This window comes from Corvus cornix, chromosome 2 (assembly GCF_000738735.6).
Source record: "Corvus cornix cornix isolate S_Up_H32 chromosome 2, ASM73873v5, whole genome shotgun sequence".
Lineage (NCBI taxonomy): Eukaryota > Metazoa > Chordata > Aves > Passeriformes > Corvidae > Corvus > Corvus cornix.
The window spans coordinates 104,250,694-104,277,334 of record NC_046333.1 but is presented as its reverse complement, the minus strand read 5'-3'; the positions used below and the strand labels follow the sequence as shown (position 1 = coordinate 104,277,334).

The 26,641-nt window shown below is 37.8% G+C and overlaps 1 protein-coding gene across 6 annotated transcripts in view; it reads right to left on the bottom strand.

Moving 5' to 3' along the window:
- The window catches only part of DLGAP1 (DLG associated protein 1), a 414,737-nt gene that overhangs the window by 118,632 nt on the left and 269,464 nt on the right, over nt 1-26,641 (bottom strand). For all 6 annotated transcript variants that reach the window (XM_039548527.1, XM_039548528.1, XM_039548526.1 and 3 more), the window contains 2 exons: nt 18,639-19,664; nt 4,401-4,615 (listed from right to left, as the gene is read on the bottom strand). In XM_039548527.1, the coding sequence (XP_039404461.1) occupies nt 4,401-4,615; nt 18,639-19,592 (1,169 nt within the window). In that variant the 5' untranslated portion in view covers nt 19,593-19,664. The remainder of the gene's footprint in view (nt 1-4,400; nt 4,616-18,638; nt 19,665-26,641) is intronic.

The following is a 26,641-nucleotide window of genomic DNA, read 5'->3' as shown; positions in this document are numbered from 1 at the left end:
CTATGATGGAAGTTATATAGAAAAATTCTTTACCATGTGATAAAAAGGAGAAAAGTCTAATGCTTATAGCCTCACATTCGCTCTTTATCATCAGTGGTGAAACTTGGTGTGGATTAAAAAGTGGTTTTGGTGTTTATAATTGAATTTCTCCTAATCACAGTTGACTGGAAAACATCACATGCCTAGTAAAATACTTGAAAAAAAAGATTTACTAAGAAAAACCTCAATTCTGTTCTTCTATCCTTTTTACATAACTTTTACAAATGCATCTACAAAGTATCAAGATCATTAAAATTTTCAATTCAGTAGTGATCACAGAGTACAACTTGTCTCAGAAAAATGTTTATGATGATCAAATATGAGTTCAAAAGCAAAATACTGCAACTGTATTTAACCCAAAATCCATGGCTACAAATAAATTACCATTAAGTTCTGTAATATGTTGCAAAAACCCCCTCCAAACAAAGAAACAAAAAAAACCCCAAATAAAAGGTTCAAGTGGATGAAGTCCCCACAATAGCAGCACTAATGAGTTAAGAAGCATAATCTGAATCTGTATTTTAAGCAGTGAATGTGCCTGCAGTGGAGAAGAGGAAAGGGGGAAAATGAAGTAGAAAACCTCTGGTGACAGGAACCATCTCTCAGACCTCTTGTCCTCAACAGAGTTTTCCAGTCCCTTCCATATTCCTTATCTTTTAGGCTGGGAAAATGCTCCCATCATGTTATTCTTTGTGCTGACCCACCAGCTTCTTTGCCCATAGTCCTTCAAAAGAACAAAAGCGATGGCTGCAGATCCTTCTTTGCCTTATACAGCTACGGATCTTGATAAAGTTTTCTGGAACTTCACATCTTTCAGATTCCAGTCTCTCTAGCAAGCTTGGTTTTAGTTGGCCAATGGATTTAAAAGTTACTGGGAGCTGGAGGTGACAGGTTGGCGTGGGGACAGCAATGTAATTGCATACTTTTTTTCCCAACTAAACCATGCTAAACATAAACAAGGTACATATACATAGTGAAGGAATTTGTCCTGATTCAAGCTCAGCTGTAACAGAATTGTCACTTATCTGTCACCTGCACCTTCTTTAGAAGTTTGCTAACCAGTCTATTTTCAACCTACTTATAAGTAAAAGATTTTCCCGCTTTTCGGGAATGGCAAGAAAACACCACTTTTTTTTTTTTTCCCAGCTGAATCAGTTTATCTAGGCAGTAAAAGCTTAAACACCAAGAGCATACTGCCAGCAAAGACAGAGGAAAAAAAATCTGCTTACTTCCTGATAGGATAATGAGAATGCAGCAGCGGAGGTGTGTATTTCAAAATCACAGCAAGCTGTGCTTTATCCAGAATGGTACCACAGCATTTGACACATGTGCTGTAACCACATGGAAACCATGGCAATGGAGGAAAATTGTAGGAGGAAGATTGTACGGTATAGCAAGGAAAAAATCCTCAGCAGAACCAGGGAAATAAATTTGTATTATGTAAAGGAGATATGACACAGTTGTGCTGTTCAAAGGTTATTCCTTGTATAAAAAGAAACATTGGTAACAATGAAAATACTTCCTTAGAAGCGTAGGCACATGAACGGTGGTAGGTAGGTAGGTGGGAGGAACAGCGTGGGTTGTGAGACCAATATTAGACTTAAAGGAGTCAGAGAGGAAAAGTCCCAAAAGATGAAAATCCCTTCAAAAACAACAGTGAAAGCAAAAGGGAACATGTTTTTAACTTGTTTGCTCTGCCAGAGATGAAAGTGCAGCCAACTAGAGACTGCATACAGCAAACTGAGAAAGGGAGTAGCAGAAAGAAGTGCATCAGGAAGATCCCTGACAATTACTGCTGTAGAAACACTGCTCTCACAGCGTGCTTTGTTCTTCATTGGCAGAAAACCCCCATAATTAAAGGAGCGAAATACCACTCAGCTTTAGGGTGTTAATAATACCCTGAGAGGTCAACTAGAAGGTCCACTAGTGACAGTAAAAGGCTGCCTGCTGCCTAGAGCAGCCTTTGGCTCATTTCCACAAAGCACTTATTCAGGTGCAAATTGAACCCAAGTCAACAGCAAGCCAAGGAAATAACTTGTTACCACACATCACACAATTGCCTGATGACCTATATTCAGTGAGTTAGGGACACTAGTTAAGTCTCTGTCCAACACACCTGCAAAAACTCTACCACAACTCTCACAGTAATCAGGATGAAAAACTAATGTCATTGTGAAGGTCAAGTCACACTATTAAGTAAAGTATGAAGAATTCTGGAAACAGAGACCTAGCTTAACAGAAGACTTCAATTCCCAGACCAAGTACTCAGCTGTTTCTCATAAAACCCCCAGAAATTATCATGTTCAGCAGAAAGGAATGAAAGCACTGCATAATTATGTATTATACAAATTGTCTCTGAAAGTGAAAGGTTTCCCAGGAAGAGATATTTCTTTAAAATATCAGCATAGATTAAAATAAATAATTCTATTTCATCCCAGTTTATGATGAAAAGTCATTGAAAAAGAAAAGTTATTTCATGCTTCCTCCTCTTTTTTGTTTTACTACCATTTACCATTTTCCCTTCCTTCTTCTACCCTATGATTTATGTCCTACTTCTGCACAGCTCCTAAACTTATGTGAATTTTACAGAGTGCAGCTTAAAATTAGGCACATTCCTAAAAGCTTTCCCGAATAGGAAGGGATTAAAAAACATGGGAAATTAAGTATTTATACAAGCACTTTGCTGAATTACAATGACTTGAAAGCTAAAAGCTTCTGCTGCCTGGCACCTCTGGTCTAACATCCTATGTGGGTGAACAGTGACATGCAGGACTTTTGATTTTTCATAAATCTATATTCTTTTGCAAATCCTGTATCTACAGAGAACAGAAATGACCAAGAGCAAATACACTCATTGTGATGCATTGTGCTTCACATACGCTATGGAACTCTGGAAAGCATGCTCCTAAAAACTCAAAAAGAATAAGCTCCATGCCTGAAAGTGTGTCCATGCATGAAGCATGGCTAGATGGAGTTTGTGGTGGTAAATAACATTCATCTTCACCTTGCAGAGGTTGCAATAACTGATCTCACAGGAGGAGTTTTGGCTCAGGAAAGGATGTGGTAAAGTCTTCTGGATGATGAAAGGAATCACTAGATCCCTTGAGCAAAGGCCAGCTACATTATGAAAATCCCTGCAGAAAATGAGATTGCTTTCTCCTTTGGACACTAATGGAAAGACAGAGAAGAAGCAATCCCTGGCTTCCCTTGAGACAAAGTCAGGCAGGCTGCTACGGGGAGCTGCAGTAAGCTTTCTTTTTTCTGCTGGTCTAGTCATCACTGATGTCAAGAGCATGACATTCTTAACAAGGATCAAATGCTTTTCTCTAAAATCTGTTTCTCAGATAAGATCTCTGGGAAAAAATGGGGCAGAGGAGGACAAGGAAGGAGAAGAAATTAATAAGGGAAATGCAGAAGGAGTCTTTTGTCACTGATCATGGATACTAGAAGAGATAGAGATCCTTTTAATTTTTTTTTCTCCCCATTTTAAAGCTACAGCCTTAGGCAAGTTATACTAAAATTGGTTTTTTTTGGTCCAGTGAACTACGATTCACTATTATAGTAAAGAATTGTGTTAAAGACAGACAGAATTGTTGTTGATTTTAAACCCACACTATTTTCTTTTATGGACATAATTTATTTTCTTGCTTTAAGGGACCTTTCCATTTTAGAATCAATTAAAATAAAACACTAATACAAAATTGTCCATTTGTACAATTTTCCTGAGAATTTGGGTGGCTTTTTAAAACATAAATATAGGAAAAACAAATAGTGACATTTGAAAACCATAAAATCATGACTCTTTTAAAATAAAGCTTTCATAAACAATTAAAAAAAATCAATTTTTGGTTTTCCACAAAATACCGTGCAATTCTGAGCAGAAAACATGGGTTTGTCTACTTTCAGATGGTCTTAGTTCTTTTTAATTACATCTCAGGTGCTCTCTGGAGTTGTAAAGACTATCTTAGGGCTAATTTCACATGTTGAGTATATATAAATACACAGTTATGCAAAGCTTTTGCAGGCCAAAGCTGTAATTTAGCAAAGAATTCAAAGAGCAGACCTACTGTACATAACTGGATGCTCACTTAACACTAACAGGTTAAAATACTTTGCAAATTCATAGCGCAGTCCCTTTTCAGAATAACATTCTGAAACATTCCTATATTTACTCTTGTTCAGAAAGAAACCCATGCAAAAATAAGCATGCTTGAGCACATTTGTTCAAATACTTTCCTGAACCAGCAGCTAGCACTAAAGAGAAGAAACCAATAGAAAACATAGAAAATGAAAAGAGAAGAAACAAACGTAGAAGATGCATGTGTTAGTGGAGAGCTGTATGTGGTAGAACATGGACTTACTTGAGGGTGGTAAGCTCTGTAAGGGATGGCTGGGTGGCCTTGAGATAACTCTCTCTCCGTGCAGCAATCTTTGGAGATGGCTTTGGACTTGTGTCCGAGTCTCCACTGTCATCGTCCCCCATGGCTTTGATGTAACTTCCACTACGCATTCGGCGGCAGGGAATCTCGTCATCTTTTCCTCGGGGAGTGTAGCCAGTCCATTCATCTTGAGGAACCTGAGGTGATAAACACAATTCTCTTATTAGTATGCTCCTCCCAGGTGTTATTGGTAAGCCACAACAGAGCCATAACAAAAACTCTGATGGTCAAAGGCCTGTTCTCAATCCCATTTGACCATGGGTTGCTGTTGGAATGGGGGCCCACTTCTCACTCTGCATAGTCACAAGCATCTCTGGAGTTCTTTGCTATTTTCTATTACTTGTCTGGGAAGTTTCTAGCAAACATGCTGACACAGAAGCCTTGGTTAGGTTTAATACTGGGCTGGATAAATCTGGTTTTTTTTAGCTATTTTCATTCAAAGCATTTATAAACCAGATCAGGGTATGTTTGGTTCAGCTCAACATATTGAACATCTTTGGGGAGGCACAAAAACTGAAATACAAATCTCTATATGACAATGTTTTCTGACAGAGTGTACCTAGGAATGCTCACCAGGATGATTTTGGCTCAAGATACATTTCAGATTAGTGGAGCTATGTACTAATCATCACAAAAGTAGGTTTGCAAGTGTGAAATTTTACTACTAACGCTTCTATAGCTTAATTGGTGCAACTGCACACCCGCAGCTTGCAGTGAGCCTCCTGTTGAATTCTGTTAGTCTGAGTGCCTGAGTCATACAACTCTTTATTCCCTTCTTTTTCTTCTTCTTCTTAATGATGTGCATTATTTCTCTTGATCTGAAGTCAGTGCTGTCCCTTCTTTGTATTGGAAATCTGGAATGGTGGGAATGTGCATTCATGAGATTTTGAGACATAACAAAGGACAGTCCAAGAGCGGAGTGCTCTTGCCCACCCACTGTCTCCCTTCCTCTGCTCCTGTGGCTTCTGACCACATAAACCAACATCCTTCTCTTTCCTGTAACTGCAGAAAAAACATGAAGTGGAGCAGGACCTTTGAAGCTATTTTGCAGAAACACCATTTTTATCTAAAGGTGAACCTGCAAAAGAGGTTTTTAGTTAAAATCATTCTGTGGTAGGCTTAAATACAAGTAGTTGTCATTTTTTAGTTTGCTGCTTCTCTGATTCCTCTCAGTGAATCAATTCTATAAACCAGCCACAGCTATAATGCTCAGAAAACCTTACAAGCCACATTAAATAAGGAGGCACGAATCTAGGTTACTAAATTTGTCTTGCAACTTACAAATACTCTCACCTGCTAGAATAATCTTTTCTATGGGAAGTTTGTTCTTCATCAAAATTTACCTTCTGCTGAGGATCTTGTGAATCCCATTGCAGATTTCAGCCAGAGCATTTATGTGCCAGCTTATTTAGACAACCAAAACTAAAACATTGGAATGCTTGCTAATGGCTTAGCTGTTGATTCCCACTACAAACAGAAGTCTAAGTCCAGAGGCTGTAAGGCCTTTTGAATGTTACTGTTAATACAAATAAATTTTTATGGCCTTTTTAATGGCCTTTTATCAATCTATACTGCTATAAACTGCAACTGTTTATTTTTGTATACCACTTTGTATAGCACTGTGGTATACAAAGGAACAAAGATATTTAATGGTCCTAAGCCCATATAGGCTTGTTACTAGTTATAATTAATTAACCATATTAATTTTATTAACTAAACTATTCACAACCTATGTCTTTGCTTTGTTTCCCGACAATGTCAAAACCCAAGACCTTGCCAACCTTCTTCTTTCATTGATTTTTTTTTTCCTGCTCCTGACATGATTATTTAGGGCCTTCCTTAAACTGCCAGGCTCAAACAGTCCTTCTTTCCTCTTGTGTTCTGTTCTCCCCATTCTCTCTTGGTCAAGTCCAGCCTTGAAACTCTCTTGGAGCTTCAGTATTTTCCTCAAAGAACTGAAGAGTTAATCCTGGATATCTACTCTAGGTTTCCCCTTTATCAATATTCTTTCTTAAGACCCAGCCTCCCTTCTCAGGACTTAGTCATTCTCAATTTCTCCATGTTTTATTTAACTAATTCTTTCCTTTGTAAAGAATTTAAGTGCCTTTTTAAAGTAAATTTCCATGTTGTCTTTACATATCCTTAAGTTAATGGCTCTACAATTCTTCCAGCAGCATGCAAAGTTTGTTGTTGTGGGTTTTGGGGTTTTGGGGAGGGGGGGAGGGGGGTTTGTTTTTTGTTTTGTTTATTTTTGAATTTATTTTCCTGGGCTCCAGGAATCTAAGTTCATTAAAGCAGAAATACAGTTCTAACTCCAGTTTTCTTATTGAATGATGACATGCAGAATTGTGCATCTATAGAATATTACTGAATAAATACTCCTAAAACCACCTGAAATTTTCTTTTAGGATAGGGTAAAGCTTTAACTAAGACTAAGAGTACTAAGTACTAACAGAATCTACTGGAAGAACAGGACTAAATGAACAGCTCTAGTATTTTTCCACATTAAAAAAAAAAAGAAAGCAGAGCAATATTTCCATTCTGCGACTTCTAAGTTTATGCCTGGACCAGATCTGGAAAGATGATGCTTTCAAATGAAGGTAACACCCATCAGAGGTTTTGATTTTTGATATAGAACAGTACAGAACATTTTACACTCCTCCCTTAGCCACTTATGACAGATAGAGTATAAAATTTTTTTCAGGTCTTATTCTTGCATTAGTTCTAGGCCTAGAACATCATCAAACAGTGAGTATACAATCTATATTCATACCACCTCTCACATACATTTTGGAACCTACAGCTTCTGCTTGTCACTGTAAAATTTTGACTTCTCAAATCACTCATACAAAAAAGAATTTAAGATAAGTTTAGTAAAATCAAGCTCTGCTGGCATTTTGATGACATGCTCAGACTTCAGTCAGAAGTTTAAAATCTGTAATAGTGTATTTCCAATCAGTTTTTAGGCAGCTATTAGATATCGAAGTCAGAGTATATAGAGAATCTGGTAATTCTTAGAGGATATGCACTTTGATCTGTTTAATATTTTATTCATTATGCTTTAATTGAAGATCTTTGCTTTTTCTCATTAAGATAAATTAGTGAATTAATCCTCAATGCACTAAATAAAGTATGTTAGTATATTGTTAAGGTTGGTGTCTTTAACAGAGAAAAAGTCAGGGGAGATAAAGTTACAATGTTCATACAGTGCCCATAATTCAGGCAAGCTGAACACCTGTAGTTTTATTAAGTCATAGATACACTGTTAAATTTAATGCCATAGTTTATAGGAGCAATACCAGTGAGTGATAAGTGTGGAAAAACTTACTTTGGAATTATTGACTTCTGTTATCAATAACCCCACGTATAAGACCTTTTATCCCAAAGATTCTCAAAATTATTTAGATACAATAGGCCAGGTTTTGAATGCTGGTTGCAATGGATTTTACCCCAAAACTTTCTATGTACACATGCAAACCCTGTGTACCATGCTGAGGTTTGAATGCACTGCTCTAGTCCCTCAGTTTGTACGATGTGATTGGAAGTTTCCAGTTTGAGCTCTGCTCATATCAGTGAAGTGAGCAATCACTGAAAAACAACCACTACCTTTTTAGCAGCTTTTCCACTTTTTCAAAAACACTAGTTTCAGAGAAAGCAAGATGAGCTGTTCACACAGAGACCAGGGCAAAGCAGTCTCAGTGAGTGCCACAAACCCACTGGCTGGTTTGGGTATTGGAAGTCACCTGCATGCACAAAACCAAAGGAAATAATACAAAAGTGACCCAACTTCCATTTCCATATTATGGGTTTAAGGGTAAACCCTGTGTGCATCAAAGAGAAAAGGATGGCTGTGGTTAAAAAGCCATCCAGATTTAGAGAACAGCCTAAAATACCAACCCAGATACGCTTCCAAATTCACAGAACACATTGAGGAAGTCAGAGTGTTTGCACAGACTACTTTACCTGCCTAGATAAAGCTGCAATAAAAGAATGCAATGGATATTCGATTTAAAAGCTATTTTAGTTAAACAGTTTGACCATGGGGATTTTGTGCAGGTGTTTAAGTCAGGTTTGTTTTTCTTTAAATCTTGTTTTTACTTTTTATTGTTTGTTTGTTTACAGTAATGTTTCTGTATATTAGCGAATTTGTAGAAAAAAATTTGGATCCAGCTCACCTTTATCTTATTTCTTCTTTTTTCTTATCTGATATTCACAAGAGCAAGAAACCCTAATTTCAGAATTTGGTGTAGGAGAAAACTGTAAGGCATCGTGTAACTGATAAAGAGCATTTGCAGGGTAAAGAAACAATTTAGAAGTTCTGCCTTGGCTATTAACAATTGTAATACTTTTTATGAAAGGGTCTCTGCCTGTGTATTATTTGAGTAGGACAAACAACCCTTAAAGTTCAGCATTTCCTTTCATTTCAGGCAGATAAAATAATGTCAGCATTTTAATACTGCTGTGCCTATAGTCAAATACCTCAAGCAATACCTACTAAAAGAAGTGACCTGATTTTCAGAGTGCTTTTTTGGTGCCTAAAAAGTATTGGCTGTAACAGCTCATGCAGACAGTGCAGTTTACTGTCGCAACAAAGTGTTTCATATCATGAGAAGAAAGTAAAAGATAAAGCCCTCTCCAAAATAAAACCTGCAAAAATAAAATCAGTTAGATTATTTCATACATTCTGTTTCTACACATATGGTACCACACATCCTGTAGTGTGATTTCTTCTGCTAGTCTGGAAAAAATGCTGGGAGAAGTGTCTATGTGAACCTCCAGCTTTCTTATTTTATTTCAGTCAGGGGGTCTGCACAGATTTTCCCACAGGCTCTTACTTTGTTTGAATGGCCTATATTATGCCTTGCAAGGTCACATACTACACTGCACACAAGTGCAAATGCACAGTATCTGCTGCCTTAGAGGATTAATGGGATTAAGATTGACATACTTGAGATAAAGCTGTTTTATGCTTTTAAGAAAATCATATTATCCAATTACCTTGGCAATACCATTTTTCCAGTATCAGAATATCAAGAGGGAACATCACTTGCATGATTGTTTTTGCTCTCATGAAGAACAGAGAAGAGCTAAACTCAAATCTAACAATGAACATAATTGTTTCTATTAAAATAGAACTATTATTAATCACACTATCAAAGTAATAATGATCTTGGAAACATTTCATTCTCTAAGTGATCTTTAAGCTCATGTACAAATCTTTACAAGCCTAAAAATCAAGAGTGTACTTCATATATACGAAAAGCATAGTAAAACAGAACACCATTATTACTTGAATAGACATAAAAAATATTCAGCAAAGGCCTCTGAGCCATGCAGCTTACTGAAACTTAAAACTTCAGCAAACCCCTGGAAATAAATTGTTACATGCATGAACACTAAGCCTGACAACAGTTTCTTTCTTTTGATTAAATGGCTGATACAACATTCTTTTGTAAACAGAGCAGACTATAAAGATGAAGTACTGCTACTAGCCAACATCTCACCTGGATCCAGCATCATTTAGTGTATAGATTACCTGTCCCAATCTTTAACTAAATTTATATTGCTCTGCAAGTGTTCACACTTTGTCATTAGCCAGGTTGTACTGATTCGTCATTTCCTTTAATGCATTTTTTGATATGAAGGAACTGGATTTTTTAATAGATAGTCTAGGAGCCCAAATAAACTAAATTAACAGGTATACTGGCCCCACAGTTTTCAAACATTTACTTCATAAGCTCACATGTTGTAGTATGTGAAATAATCCCAGACTATAATGACAAAGCTAAAGAAAACATTTTAAACAATTTCTAAATAATTAAATTAGAATATCTAATTTCCTTTTTTTTTTTCTTTTTTTCCCCAAATAGTTATTAACTTACCTCACTGGATGAAATAGCAAAGAGACTGTCTCTATAGCAAATTAAGTTCATTATTGATCTCTAGTTTGCTTTGGTTTATTGCAGCTGAAATCATTAAAGCTTCTCCCTGTGCTTTGCCAAAGCAATGTGGATGACTACAGAAGTAAACAAAAGGACTGGAAGGAGTGGCTAACCATCGCTCACAGCAGCAGACTTGTAACTTTAGCTTTCTATTAGTATGCAAATACCTAATGAAATGAAATCACACAACTGAAGAACAATGCCTAATGACTGCTCAGTGCAGATTTTTCAAACCCATGCAATTTGGTCTTAGCCATTATTATGCCTCTTCTGCACGCTGTAAAGGAAGTTCCAATTGCCATCTTCCACTTACTGATCCTATTCCTAGCACTCATGAATATTGAATTAATCAGACCAATAAGGATGAGTAGCATTTCTTTCTACCAATGTGCATATGTTAGGAATCATTGAAGTATGCAAAAAAAGAGGAAGCCTTAGAAAGCAGAAAGAAACATATATGTTTAATAAGCCTCAAGTGTTCTCAAAAAGGCAGTTAGGAAGGTTGCCTTTATTTAGGACAAATTTAATATGCTCAGTATCTGCAGCAACATTTGCTTTAGCTTGCACTATTTGACCAATCATTGTAGGAACCCAGAGTTCTACTATAAATTAATTTAATTTAGCTAACTAATCTCCGTATTTTTTTACAAGAGGGGAATTAACACCAGAACAAAGACCTCTCCAAGATGTAGCATTACTTCCTCCATGCTGTGCCCACCCCTTCCATCAAACCTGAACAAACAGGGTGAAGAACTGCAATCTTCCTTCACATAAGAGTAGTTTGGAAAGTCTTCTAAACCAGTATGAATTCTGAGAGTCAGCCAACAGACAAAATTCTTCAAGAACCACTCCAGTTTACAATGTTCATTCGCCAAAAGGTGTCTTGAGCACTGGTTTGTCAATCTGATTCACATTCCATTTTATGAAGAGGAATGCGTGTCTTCTAAATGAAACTACCATGTCTTGATTCCAGGTAAATTTTATCCTTCTGCTTTATGTATAAAAATCCAACCAACCGTGAAGAGGGGCATACCAATACAATGATTCCAGCCACTGCCTTTCAAGTTTGCCACCCTTAAACACCTTCTGCAGAAAGGAAGCCAAACAGCAACTGCCACATCCATTAGCTGAGGTAAACATAACTGAAGGTCACAGATCAGGGCTCTTGGCCAGGATCTCAAACTAGAACTGCTTCAATGATACTCATGGATGATATTCTCCAGTGGCAGAGGGCAGACATTCATTCTCATCTTTTGCAGTACCCTTGAAGCATTCAAAGCCATTGGTTATAATGACATATGGTTTCTTGCCCAGTTAAGGATGACAGGATGACTGCTAACATGAATACCAGTCCTTGAAAGGACACTTTCAATGACTAGCAATAGAGAAATATTCTCTCATTTCATCTTTATATCTTCTTTTGTGGTGAGTCACTTCAACACCTGCATACAGTGACTGGTTTGCATCCAAAGCAATACTGTTAGATGAGATGCCATTTTACCTTTCTCTCACTACACACACAGGCATTATCAGGCAGACAGCAGGAAACTGGCTAGTGGGTGGAGAACACGTAGCTGATTCTGTATCCTTGGAAGAAAACAGATGTGGTGGGGAGAGCATTTTGAGCAGCAGCCCTTATGCTGTTTCTTTTGGCTGGCTGTAACTCAGTAATCTCTGGTGCTTTGCTAATGCTGTGTTCTCACAGGCAGCAACTCTAAGTGATGCCCTGAAACTGCCATCTCCTGCTGGCTGTTGGCTTCTGTCACATTTTAGTGGCCAGTGGACAGATTTCACTGAACTTTCACAATGATTTCTTTTGCATTACAGCAGTGCTATACACCTGTGAAGAAGCTTTCATTTGGCTGTAAGGAAACTTTCCTGGTTTCAGAAAATCATAGTGTGTCTTCTCAGTGACTCGAAATGTCACCAAATGGTGACCTATGTTCTACAGTAGTGTCCCATAGGATATGAAATCAAGGTCATACTCTTAACTCTCATCTGCTAAAAACTGAATTGCTACAGACCAGGAAACCTCAAAGATTTCCTAACAAACTGGTGAGCAGGCTGGGTTATGTCAGTAAAGCAAAAATTAGACACAAACTTACTTGCATAAAAGACTCCTGGACACAATTCAGAGACTGTCTTTGGAAGCCCTGGCCCATCAGAACTGTCACAATGCCTTTTCCAACTGCATGACACATTGCTTAGTCTTTGGTGAGATAAATGCATATCTATCAGAAGCCCAAAGAAGACAGTACATTGCACAGTTTCAGGGTAAGAGGATGAAAGGACAAACAATATACAACAGATCGATGTTCTTATTGCTTAATTCAGTAGTGACAGAAGCTCACCTGTCAAGAACCACAAGAGCATTTGTAAGGCAGAATAAAAACTGTGGCCAGCTAGCCCAGCTCAAACCACTCCTCTGGCACTGTAGTATTTCCTCACTCAAGATCTGTACTATGAATTCCATTCTTGAAACAAGCACAAAACCCCAACCCAGTAACTGGATGAAGAGAAATACTCCTTATTTGCACTGACTGAGGAATATGTATCACTGCTTAGTGTTTTCTTCCCCATGTACTTCACATGTTTCCACTATAAAAGTTAAGGTTTCAAACTCAGATGCAGATTGAAATTATCCTCTTTGCTGGACTTGACTTTCTTGAAGATTTTTTGCTTTACTCCTTTTCCCCCCCCCCCCCCCCCCCAGTGAAACCACTGAAAAGAATAAGAGTAGAACACTCCAAACATTTAAGGCTACAGAAAAAAAGTCAGATCCACGACTGAAACAAATCTTATCCATGAACGAACTGAAATAGATACCAAATGCCAGCTGTTATATGCAGCCATAATTTTAATAAGCATTTCTGACAGAACAGTATATATAATGTAGTCTCACCCAGGTATGTTGCTAAATCCTACAAATAGTATGCCAACAGGTTCCAGCTGCCAGAATTGCATTCCTTAATGGATGCACTATTAGAATACATTAGGGATGCTAACAGAATAGACTGACAGTAATTCAAATTAATCTGGAAAAAATAAGGTCAGTGCCAGTATATTCAATACTGAGAAGTTACAGGAGGACAATAAAACTAAAGGACAGAAAATTAAGGAACATGGGCAGATAAAATTGCAGCTGGCATTGCTGTAGAACAGCTCTCTTTGTCCTTAGGAGGCCCCCATTACTCAAGACACCAAAGGTCAGCACAGCTTTCAATTAAGCAAATCAGAACGCACCAGTTGTTAAGGTTAAATGAGTGGCAAAATTATGATCACTAACACGGCTGACAGTATCCAGGTTCCTTTGTTTGTTTTGTTTTTTAGCTAAATTAAAGGACTGCAAAGATGAGGAAGATGACTATCCTGAAACACTCTCCTACACATTTGTATAGCAATCATATCTTGGGTGGGTTTCCAGGAAGGCTAAATAACCAAGATGCCAATTTAATGTATTTATCTCTTAGTAATATACATTTTGTAAATAAGCTGTTTTCTGCTTTATTTATAGTTTCCACAAATTCCCTAGATTTAGCCATTATTCATATTACCCACCTCATGACTGAAAGACCAAAATAAATTAGCTTTCTGGGAATATTTTTTTCAGTATTAATATTAGATATTAGTTCATTTTAAAAGTTGAGAACATTTAAGAATTTCCAAATGTTTTCATGATTATTCCATTACCTGGAAGTTGACCTAGAATACATTAAAACATTTGACAGTATTTTACATTTGTCCAAATTGTTTCACTAGTTTATTAAGAATTATGTTTCACATGAGCTCAGTAAAAAAAACCTTGAAACTTATACCTCATGTACTTTGTAGTTCTGACTGGAAAACTGAAAGAAATAACATGTGCTTCACTAATTTACAATGTATAATGGAATATGAGCTAAGAAAAGGCAAGTCATCAGATACATGAAAAATGGAAGATCTATATTAATGGATGTTAGTACAACTTTCATGTGTATAAAAACAAGGATATACTGGAAGATTAATTTGAATATGGTAGTTGCATTTGAAATGCAAACACCATAAATGAGGAAAACACAAACTGAAAATGCAGATAAACTTGCGTAGACAAACCCAGTATAACAGATCTAACATAAATTGCTGTGTCATAAGGATAAAGGCTTTGTAATGTAACATACCACATCAACAGATCACATTACACTTACTGGTCCTTATTAGCACCTGACCCTAAGGTCTATTTGGTCACCCATGGACACAGGCAACAAAAAGAGGGTGGCTGGGACTGGGATTCAGCAGTATTTCCTAAGAAACTGTGTTTGTCCTGAGACTGGAAAACAAGTCATTCAGATGATGAGCTTCTTAGCACTACACCTGGTATAGCAGCACACATTACAGGCCACCTTCACACAGGAAACTGAGCGCAGTACTAACCAAGAACCCTTTGGCACCAGAAAATTCTTATTATGCCCAGAAACTTGGCTTGTATTTTTATAGTATTTCTCACAGTATCCCACTAAAGAAAAGCTAATGTGGAACTTCAATGGCTGCACTGTTGCACCCACCTTCTGCACCTCAGTTTTCAGAACTAAAATTTCCAACCTTAGCCTCAAGTGTCTGACACAACTGATGAGTCTCATCAGTTGCAATGAAAAGAAAACTTATGAATGACCCACATAAGAAGAAAAGAAAATTAATACAAAAAGCATCATTCTTTGTATTTTTCTCAATCTCTTAACAAATGAACCAAGGACAACAGGAATAGTAATTACAGGGAACATTAAATGGCGAAACTATAATCAGAGCCAAACTCTGCAGTGTATTTGATACACTTTACCTCCAAAAATAATGAATTCATAGAAAACAAGAGTGTCAAAAAATATCTGCCTGTGTATTTAGACCCTATTGTTCGCAGCAAAGGACTGCTGGTTACATTTTGTCTTTGATAGCTTTGCTTAATTTCAATTTTTTCCAGAGGAGAAGCTACCAGAGAAGTAGAGGCTGTCCACCACTTTATAATTTTTTCTTTCAAGGGAGGGAAACCATTTTGAAGAAGCATTTTGATAAAACATGAACAATTCCTTCTCACCTTCCTTCACTGTAGTCCAACTGTAAAGCTGGATTGAACAGTAGCACTTCCCTGAAGAAAAAATCAGCTCAAAAAAGGAACATACTATCCAGCTGCTCACTCTTGAAAGGAGAAATAGAAGATAAAAATGCAATTCCATTGCCAAAATGCAGGTAAGAGGCAAAGATTTGCTTGACAGTCTTTAGACTATTCTAGGATAGTATCTGTTTCTGAGGATGCACAGTGTTGACCCAAGCCTCCCCCAGAACTCCAAGGATGGACACTGTTTCTCAGCACCAGGGCTGGAAGTGGAGCCTGATGGGATAAAGAAAGCCAGTGCAATGCAGGAGGACTCTGCACTTGATCCAAATTCCAAATTATGAGAAATAAGCCCATCTGTAATACGAACTACTGCCAACTCCTTCCACAGAACAGTTAAGTGGAAAATATCACAGCAAGCAAAATAATTGTTTGTTATTTCCAAGTCTTTATGCTGAGGATTCATGCAGATATTTTTGTGATAAAAGCCCTTATAAACAAATGTGAAGTCAATGTCACCTGTGATCTCTGATACACTCAGATCCATTAGGATAAAGAAAATTATCCTGAGTACCCTGAGTTGAAAATAAGTCACTCCTTCATTGAATTCAGATACTGTCACAAGAAGAGATTGCATGAACAAGTAGCTGCTCTTTGAAGGATCAGAGTTTATGTCCTGAGAGTTTAAGTCCTGCAGCATAGACAAAAACTTAAATAACAAGCGAGTTGATAAAAGCATCTATTTCATATTTAGTGAGTTAAAGAAAGCAACAAAGAAGTGTCATAATAATGAAATTAATATCAGAGTTGTTCAGTGTTGTTGTGGACTTGCAGCTTTCATCTCATTTTGTGCCTTTCCAATTGTTCTAACACAGGACACCAGCCTTTTGGTACAATAATGAGAAGGGCACCTGGAAAATAACATACACAGAGTAACTCTACAACCCACTAACAGAGTAGAACTTTTCTGCTGTTAATATATATTTATACTGCAGGATGGAAAAAAGGCCTCAATTAGATTCTGTGCCCCATTGTGTTGGGCATTGTGGAAACTCAAAAGGGAACAAAGTCCAAGCCCCAAAGGGCTTGCAGTGCAAAAAGAAAAGTGATATAGTGAAGAGAAAAGCAATGGGATGCATTCAAAATAGACTGATTTTTTTAATACCTATATGCATTTGTCAACCTTTCAAGCTGCCAAGAGAGAAGAATAATCCTGACCTGCTTCCTCAAATCTACTGTACTCTGTTTGAATATTACTTCCAATGCTAACTGATAACCTGGTTAAGAGTCTCCATTTTTAAAAATAGTTTCAAACCAATTATGTTTCCCTTGATTTTACAATGGCATTCACAATTAGAAAGAATGAAACAAAATTAAGTGAAAACTGAAATAAAACTACCAGTGAGAATGGGAAACACAGTGAGAATGTAGTTACTCTAAGTGAGAATTTAGTTATTCTTGCCCTTGACAATTGTTGGACATATTTTCATACAGACACAGATAATGCCCTCTAATTCCACTTCAGGAGTCTATTCCTGTCAGTTAAACATTATCTAAAGGTCCCTGTGGAGGTGTTCATTTAAAGCTGATGCTGGCACAGTTTTTCACTCTTTTCTAGCCATCTGGTCACATACTGAATTGTCTGCTATTTTATCTAAACCCAAGAGAAGGCTGAAGGAGTAAACAAAAATACCAACAAAAAAATCTCAGGGTTCAAAGTAACCACAGCAATCAAGCCTAAAGTTATGTTTTCTTCTCACTCACAAAATTCACACAAAAAACTCACAAAACCTCAAAAGGTTGCAACCTGAGGCTATTTTGAAACCCCTCTCCCTCCCCACCCCATACGCAGAGCTGTAAACACGCTGAGCATTTGTATTGCCCCCTCTTCCTCCACCCCACTCTCCTAAACAATTAACAGAAAATATACATATCCATTCCTTTATATTTAAGACTTAGAATCCCAGAGGCTGGTATTCAAAATTATTTTGCATGACACTCCATAAAACCTTTTAAGATCAATTTTTAAATGCTGATGCCTCAGTCCTACGCTTTCTCTGCATACTGACTTAAACAACAGAATGTGGAAGCTGACTGTCTCATTAAAGCACCCATATGAGAGAACTTGATACAGTTCTATACAAATAGACAAGAGTCCCACTACATTAAAATGAAACCGAATCATCTTAGCAAACCTCTTTTTTCCTCATGGTCTTCTCTCTTCTCTGCGCAACGTTGTTCCATCTTACACACACACTTAGATGTGCCATAAGTGCTTCCTTTAAAGTGCATAAAAGCTATCCACAGCTCTCCTAAGAACGAAACAGTTTTAATCTTTTCTGATCCATGTTCCTGCCACAAACATTCACCGGCAGTATGATAGCTCCAAGAGGAGACATCTGATTCTTGACATTTAAAGATACAATACTGGTGAAAAATAGTGACGCTGTATTAACTGCAAACAGCTTGTGAGGGAGTAGGTGATGTACTCCTAAAATGTATAATCAGAACAAGCAATAATTTCAACCTTTTGATTTTTTATTTTTGACTCAGAGCCATGAAAAAGAGGAATAGCTTGATAAACAAATCTGGACACGTTACAATAAATGTTTTAAGAGAATTTATATTCCATGGCAAAAAGAAAAGTAGGTTGTTTTCCTGCTGGAGAAAGTATTAAGGTACCCCTGAGTTTCTCAAAAGGGTCTCAAAAGCTTTCATAAAAATGAGCAGTAAATGAAAGCAAAATTGGAATTACAGAAATCAAAGAATTTGTATCCTGGTAACATTCAGTTAATTGACATTGTAGTGCTAAATGAAAGCACTACAACATCAAATTCCCTATACCCCTACTGTGACAGCCTTATAAATTCAAAAGGTACACATAAAGGTCTTATTTTTCCCACCTGAAAAAAAAAAATCCTGTTCTAACATGAACAGTTTCTTTGAAATCCTGAATTCTGGACCAAAAAAAAAAAAAAAAGAGCTGATATATTTTTAATTTTAGCAGCAGCACCCCTTGTTTAGTGATCAGTGACCTCTGGGGAAACTTGAGACATCAGAGCAAACCTCCATCCCCCACAAACACCTGAGACAAGGCAGAGCACAGTTAACAGCAACCAGTTCTCCACACTGTACCTGGAGGTACTGACATGACCGTTCCTGCTGACACGTCTCTGCCTTCACCACTGTCTGGTCCATGTTAACTGATGCTTTCTGGTAAACTTCACGGGCTCTGCTCACGGTTAATGTAGAGGACCAAGAGCTTTTCTTCATTAACTGGGAGTCCAAATTCACAGGCAGGTTTGCACAGGTAGAGCATTTGACATCATTATTGCTTCTGGAGGACTTCACAGTATGTTCGCTAATAGTGTTATAGGCTTCCATAAAGTATTGGGAAGAAGAGCGATCAGGGCATCTTCCCATGGTCATGACCCCACTGGGACCATGATAAATGCAAACATCATTGTCCAAGTTGTCATCTGAACTCCACCATCCCGATGCATTGGATCTGGGCTTACCTTCTGATCGCCTTTCTTTACTCTTGCTGCGCTTCCCATACCTCATCGTCTGTGACTCCTCCGGGCTTGCTTTCCCCCCATTGACACTCCCCTTGGATGGTCCTTCCAGCGAATGGGACTTGGTAAAAAGCTTTTGGACAGAATGAACCAGATGCCGGATCCTGCCCGGGCTGTCGCTGCGGTGCTCCATGGCAGTTCTCTTGTACTGCAGAGTGTGATAGCCATCCCGATTCAGAGGCAGCTGCCGCTCAAATTGGTCCAAAAGGTTGGCAGGAATGCGGTTGGTCTTGTTGGCAGTTCCATGGGGAACCAGAGCACACTCGTCCTTGAGTTCATGGTGGGAGCTATAATGCCTCCGGGGAAATGTGCTGCTGGCAATCTGATCATTGTAGGGCACCATGCACTCGGCCTGAAAAGAGTTCCTTTGAGTGTAGTAAGGGTGGTCTGCGGGGTGGGGGTCCACCGGGTTTAACAAATATGGCTTCCTGTCCTGGTGGTGTGGCAGGCTGTCACATGCAGGGTCACAGGCAACCCCGTGATGGTGACTACGGCTGCCAGATAATCCCTTCATCGTTGACGTAAAACGAGTCCCAAAATCATCTAATACGTATGGCTGTGCGACAGGCAGAACTCAGAGAAAGGCCTAGAAGAATGAAACACAACAGAAGCGGTAAGATATTCAAGCTGAGAGAATAAACAGCGTGTGCATGCTTAGCATCCTTTGTTTCTTATTGTAAAAGTAATTGGAATGAACATTCTCAGACTTTCTATCATTGAATCTTTCCCACATCCAACATGGGATAAGGATACCTAAGTAGTACACAAGAAAAATTGTCTTGTTCTATTAGCTGCAAAACAAATGCAAAAAAAATTTTTCCAATATGAAAAATAAGATAAGTATTGCCACCTCTACTCTAAAACCTCAGTCCTAAAAACATTCATGGACGGGGGCCTCCCAGGATGCCTTAACTGCTCATCTGCATGTTTTCAAGGCCAAATGCATGTGTTTAAAAAGATATTTTCTTTAATGGATCTCTGTCTGGGCTTCTTTGGGTCAAACACAAAGCATGGTGCAATTAATGGGAAACTTTTCCCTAACTTCAATGAATATTTTTATTCAATCTCCATTTGTCTGCCTAGACTGTAAGCATCTCAAGACAATAGCAAAACATTATTTCCGTAATTATTTTCAAATTAAGAATAAAATAACAATAAATTACACTAATTGTCAAAACAAAATCAAACTATTTAACAACCTATATATCTGTGGGGTTTGTATTTACTATTCACTGGCTCCTACTCACTAAAAAAAAATCATCTTATTCTGCTAATGCATGGCTTGATTTATTTCTCAATAGTTTTTCAGTGTAAAAAGCAGTGTTCAAATATCCCTACATACTCCTACCATTAAAAGAACTGGGATAGCCAAACTTTGCACACAAAAATAACAGTGTAACACTTAATTCTTGATTGCAGTTATTTGTCCCTGAAGTGACTCACAATGCTGTAGAATTTGGATTACAGGTTGAAAATGGAAATCTTCATCCCAAGTAACATAATAACCACTCTGTTTGAGGCCAGATGTCCTCGTTTCAGCCCTCGACTCTAGCAAAACTCTGGATGCAACCTATGAGCTAATAATGCATAAATTAGGGGGTTTCAGGTGTGGCAAAGCAGTCTCATGGTGCCATCTCAGCAGCTGAAGGGCAGAGGACTCCTTAGAGGATGCTTTCTTACACTGCACTGAAATAGGACTCACTGGGCTACTTTATTCCCTTCTGGCATGGCTAATCACATCATACTTTGGGAAATGTAGGTCTTGAGATCTTTCTTGGAGTAAGGATAAACATACATAGCAAACAGGTTTCCACTATGCACCTCCTCAGCTAAACTTCATGTTTTAACAGGTTGTAGACATTGTACCTACTGGCAAATTGGTAACAATGAAGTTTTCTAAAATAGCATTAAGTTAATGTCAGTCTGGAAGAGCATGCTCTGCACTTCATCAGAACTTATTTTATATTTTCTTCTGAACCTGCACAGAGCCAAAGAGGAGTTTTTTTCCAGTACGCTTCTAAGCTAATCTGGATGTCCTGCACTTAATTTCCCCTCACTGGATCCCTGCAATGCAGAAAATGTTCCTTTTCAAGAGACCTTGAATTCCAAAAAAACAGTTTTCAAAATACCACAAAAGGCTCTTGAAATATTCCAAATGAATAGCTGACTGATTTACCCAAAGAGAATGGCTAAAGGCACCTTTAAAAGCATGAAAATAATATATTCAGAGAGCTGGACTTGTCAATTATACTGTAGTGATGATCCTTAGCACTTCTAAAGAGAATTTTACATCCCTACCAAGAGTTTTAAAAATATGATCTATTAGTCTGTGTAATCGAGAAACATCCAGAGGGATGGAGTAATAGATTAATTACTTAGGTAATTGAAAATGTGACTTGAACAAAGATACCCCATCAGGAAGAGTACTTCTAAAGCATATAAAGACCAAATAAAAAATACCCCAATCTTTGCCCTCTATGAGTATTTTTCACACATCAAGGCTTATGAAAACAAAACTTCAGCCAGTTAATTTTTACTTAAAACGATTTGCAATCGTGCAACAGTCCTTAGGATGATTGATAAATTCTCTTAAGGCTAAAAATAGACTAGTGTGCCATATAAGATAAAAAAATGTAAGCCTTACCTCAAAGATAGGAGAAAGATATGAAAGAGTACAATTAACTGGGACATGCCCTAAGACAGTGATTTATTTTCATTTTTCCCCTATCTGAATGGCTATGAAATTTTCATATACTGTAGAAAAAAGAGTATATGTAGGCAAAGAACCAAAAGGACCAATGATTTACAGCATAGTGAAGTCATGACGGGCACAGGGGATGCCACAGAATTGTTAAGAAAATGTAGCCTTAATATACTGATACAGCAAATTGGCTGGGCTCAGGAAACACTTGATCTGATTTATGGACTGGGACAGAATATTGTGGAAAACCTTGAAACTAAAAATGGACTTAAAATATGCAGCTATGGTTTGACCAATGAGAGCAGTCATGTTACCAGCTGTGTTTTGGATGGACTGGCAATATGGATGCTAAGGAGGATGTGCAAGAAGTGGTAAAAAGTGAAAAAGCTTATGAAAAGTGACATTTGTCTGTATAGAGAGAAAGCGACAGGCTTTCAAAAAAATTGTGGAGGAAGATGGGCTAAGCACTGCTACATGAGCTTGGATGGCAAGTAGGATGGAAATGTTTCGGAGAAAAAATGCATGTATTTCTACACCTATTTTGAGTCTGAGCTGTCAATGGATCTTTTCTGAGGAAGTACTGGAGAAAAAAGCAGAAGATAGATTGGATCATCTGCTCAAAAGGAATCAAATGAATAGATAAGGAGAATAACAGAGAAAATATGCTTGTGAAAGCAAAAGATCACAGGATTATGAAAAATCAGATTTAAAAGAAGAGGAAAAAAAGAAGAAACAAACAAGCAAAAACCAGAGAGTGATAGAAAAATCAAACCAAAACCAAAAGGGAGAAACCAACCTGAGTAAAAAAAAGGAGTGGTGGTAATTTATTCCCAACTCCTAGACTGCTGGATGCATTGAGAGGGTTTTTTTTCTTGTGCAACAGCACTGAAAACATTAATTTTATCATGAAAATTGTGATTAAAAAACCCCACATAATCATTTACTAGAACATAGCTTAATTTTACCTTAACTGCTTCATTTTACCTTATTACTGCTGCCACAGTATTGACAGTGCAATGAAGTAGGAAAAAACCCAGTCAGGTATCATAGTGCACCTTCCAGGAAGGAAAGAATCAGTATAATATGCTCAACATTGAAGAAAGGAGTGTTGCTTTTGTTAAATATTTAGTGGACAATTCTTCTGCACAAAATCTCTCCAAACACAAAACCTAAATCACTTTCACACTCACACCTCAATCGTGTTTTAATATGTTAATATACATCTAGAAAAATTTCTATCTTACTCTCTGATTTCATTTTCCAAGAATATGCATCATTTTCCATAATTGTGTTGGCTGAACCTATACATCAATGTTTAGTGCAATTAACAGCTGGAGACAGGGCTATCTGATCATGCCATGAGTATCTAGAGGAAGCCAATTAAGGCTTTTATTGTATTGGTATTTTTTGGCCAAAGTAGGAACATTTAATTACTCATGAAATAGGGCAAGACAATTGATGAACACGTTATTAAACAGTGCAAATAGCAGTTCTATAGAGAGCAGACCAAAACTACTTGATGGCATAAGAATAAATGAGACGTTAAATAGATACAGCATTGTAAGGCTGAAGAATGCTTACTACTTTCAACATTCATGTTACAATTGCTTTTGTTTTCTTGAGGATGCCCTGGGTAAGAAGGATACAAATATATTCATCCTTGTCCCTAATGTGGTGTCCCTAATGCATAACAATTTCCTGGAATAACCTAGTGGCTAGAAAAATGCCTATTTAAATCCTATGTAATTAAAATGATAATGAATGCAAAATAAAAACCCTGAATGTAGAAATCACCTTATTTTTTACAAATTTCATTTAACTATATTGTCTACTCACGTGTTCCAAATTTATTCATAAAACATATCTTTGAGAAACATATTCTTTCCCTTAGATATATGTGCAACCTTCTGTCCTATAAGAGATTTACTCATATGCCCCAGAGCCCCTCCAACTTTATGCAACAAGACTGCAGAATGCAGAATATGCTGGAACAGAGGAAAGACTCCTCTTCTTGAGCAACAGCACTCCCCGTCTCCCTGTGCCACTGGGGGGGAGGAGGCAGAAATCAGGAAGGAGGGAGAGGTAGGAGGATGGCGTTTTACTTCTCATTATCCTGTTCTGATTTTGACTGGTAATAAATTCAATTAATTTCCCCAAGTTGAATCTGTTTTGACTGTTACCCATTATGGTAATTGGTTTGTGATCTCTCCCTGTCCTTATCTCAACTCATGAGACTTTTGTTATTCTCTCCCCAGTCCAGTCATGGAGGGGAGTGATAGAATGACTTTGGTCGGCACCTGCCAGGGTCAACACCCCAGAGGCTGATGGACCTGTAGTTACCTCCTTCTTGCCCTTTTTGAAGGCTGGGGTAACATTTACTTTCTTCCAATCCTCAGGTACCTCTCCTGACTGCCATGACCTTTCAAAGGTGATTGAGAATGGTGTAACAATGATGCCCACCAGTTCCCTCAACACTCATGGGTGCATCCCATCAGGACCCATGGACTTCTGGATGTCAGGTTTGACTCTATGTTCTCTAACCCAATCCTCCTCAACCACGGGGAAGTCTTCTTATCTCCAACAGAGAAGTTACCAATAGAGACACCCTAATTAAGCATAATCAGGGCCACAGCACCTTGGGTCTAATATCCTTGTCTGTTCAGAAACCAAGGAGGGAGAGATGTTGATTTTTTTTATTGTTTGGTGAATGTTGTTCCCCTAAGATACGACTCAGTGAGTCAGAAGACTCTTCTGAATCTTCAGGTGTCTGCCATGTCCAGAAATTGAAGTGCTGGGACAGAGGTGGAAGGCAAGTAAACACATCATGTGTTTACAAGTATATGCAGATCTGAGTGAGGAGGGCATTTAATCATGTGCACAAATTGAACCACACCAGATTGGTTCTTAAACCTCAGATTGCAGCAGTCTTTTCAGAGAAATGCTGTGTTATTGTTTGAAGTGAGAGGACATTAATGGTGCTTCTTAGCAGTACTGTTTATATTACTGTGCTCTCATTTTATGCTCTTTGGTAAACAAAGATAGGTTCTGATTTCCATACTGAACTCCAAAGAGTCTCAGAATTTGCTTATTTATTTAAACCCACACTATGGAATGTTCTCAGTGAAATTCCTTTCCCCAGTTCTCAAACTTTTACAAACAAATGGAAAATATGGTTATGCTGAGAATCAGACTTCCACATGCTCTTCATGCAGGACATTGCTTTATCCCAAAGGTCTTGATATTTTGCAGCCATTATGTGTGGCCTTTTTGTTACATTGCATCACATTAATGAAAACCTAGACATCAATAAAAGGATACATATTCTAAAATTCATCTATCAAAATATTTTATTAAAGGTGTTCAGAAGAAAATGAGGTCTCAAATTATCCTCCTAATACATTTTGGCATGTAATATGAACGATTCAGTGCCTTGGGAAAAACTCTCAAGAGAACATCTAATTTTTGCTTCTGTGTCAGCAATCACACCAGGCAAGTGATATTTACAATATAATTTAATCTTGAACAGTGGACAGGGAATCATAAAGAGAAATGTATTGGCCAGTCAACTCATTCCAAGTTCATGGGGAGATCAATAAGTGGGAGTAAGTGGGGGAAAAAACCATAATTAAGCTTTAGCTGATCTGTGAGGAGGCCCTTGTGAATGGTATGCATAGAGAAAAAAAACAAGAAGAGAGGCATCCCACCAATGGTGTAATAAAAATTGGTGGGTTTTTTTTCTGTCTGCATCCAGCAATCTTTAGTTGCATATATTTGTGGTGACAGGTTTCACATTTACATTTGACTACTGTTTCCATCCATGTGCTTTTGGTGAGCAACTGTGGTGGCCAGTACAAGGACAGTATGTGCCTGAAAGTTTTGGGCTTGGCTTTCCTTTCTTCATCTCCGTGGCTAAAAGCAAGTTGATTTGCCACTAGGAGTGTCACGAAATCTGTAGTCACTAAAGTAACCTAACACATAATTAATCTCTGAGTCATATCGAAATACATTACAAAGTCTGAAAGAATTCTAGCAGCAGTATGTCAGCAAAATTTTGACACAAAGAGACTGATTTTTTCAATCCTCTTAGGAGTGTGACCGGCAATATGCAGGATTGCACGCAAAGATCTTGGGCTCTACAAAAAGAAATACTAAACTGTGATTGTCTGCTCTTCCACTCTCCTGATTTGCACACAAAGTAACAGCCAACTCTTAAAAACTTCTGATCTGCTTCAGTGATTGATAATATACAGTGCAATTAGACTGCTCATTGCTTTCCGGAGGTGTAGGACAGAGTCTGACTCGATAAGGTACAGCCCATCAGCTGGAGAGCCTGTTGTGAATTCAGAACTGCCAATGGACATTTTCTTCTCCCAGAAAGAAAACAAAGAGGATATTATGTCTGTATAATGTGCAAGTAAGATAAGATATTAAATTGAATCATTTAATACATGTCATATAGGCAGCATTGAAGCATGTACCTCATTGATGTTGCATTTTAACCTTCTCAGTCTGTGGGATGATGAACTTTATGACCTTAATATTTTTTTTTTAAGCAGAACTTGCAGTGAATTTCCAGAATGCTTTGTCTGGGGGAACAGCAAAAGGGAATGAAAAGGAAGATACACCAAAACTGGGAATGAGGTTAGCATGTACTTACCTGGGTTGCTCTCTTTTAGGTACCTGACTGTTGCATCTAAGTTTGCAACTCTATTTTGCTTGCTTTCTTCACAAAAGATTTCTTAAAATGAAAGGATTACAGTCACTACTTTCTATCAATAGCAGATAACCAATATGATATGGGTGTCTTATATTATCTCTGGATAACAAAAGGAAGCAGGTATGAGGGACAGGCCAAACATTTC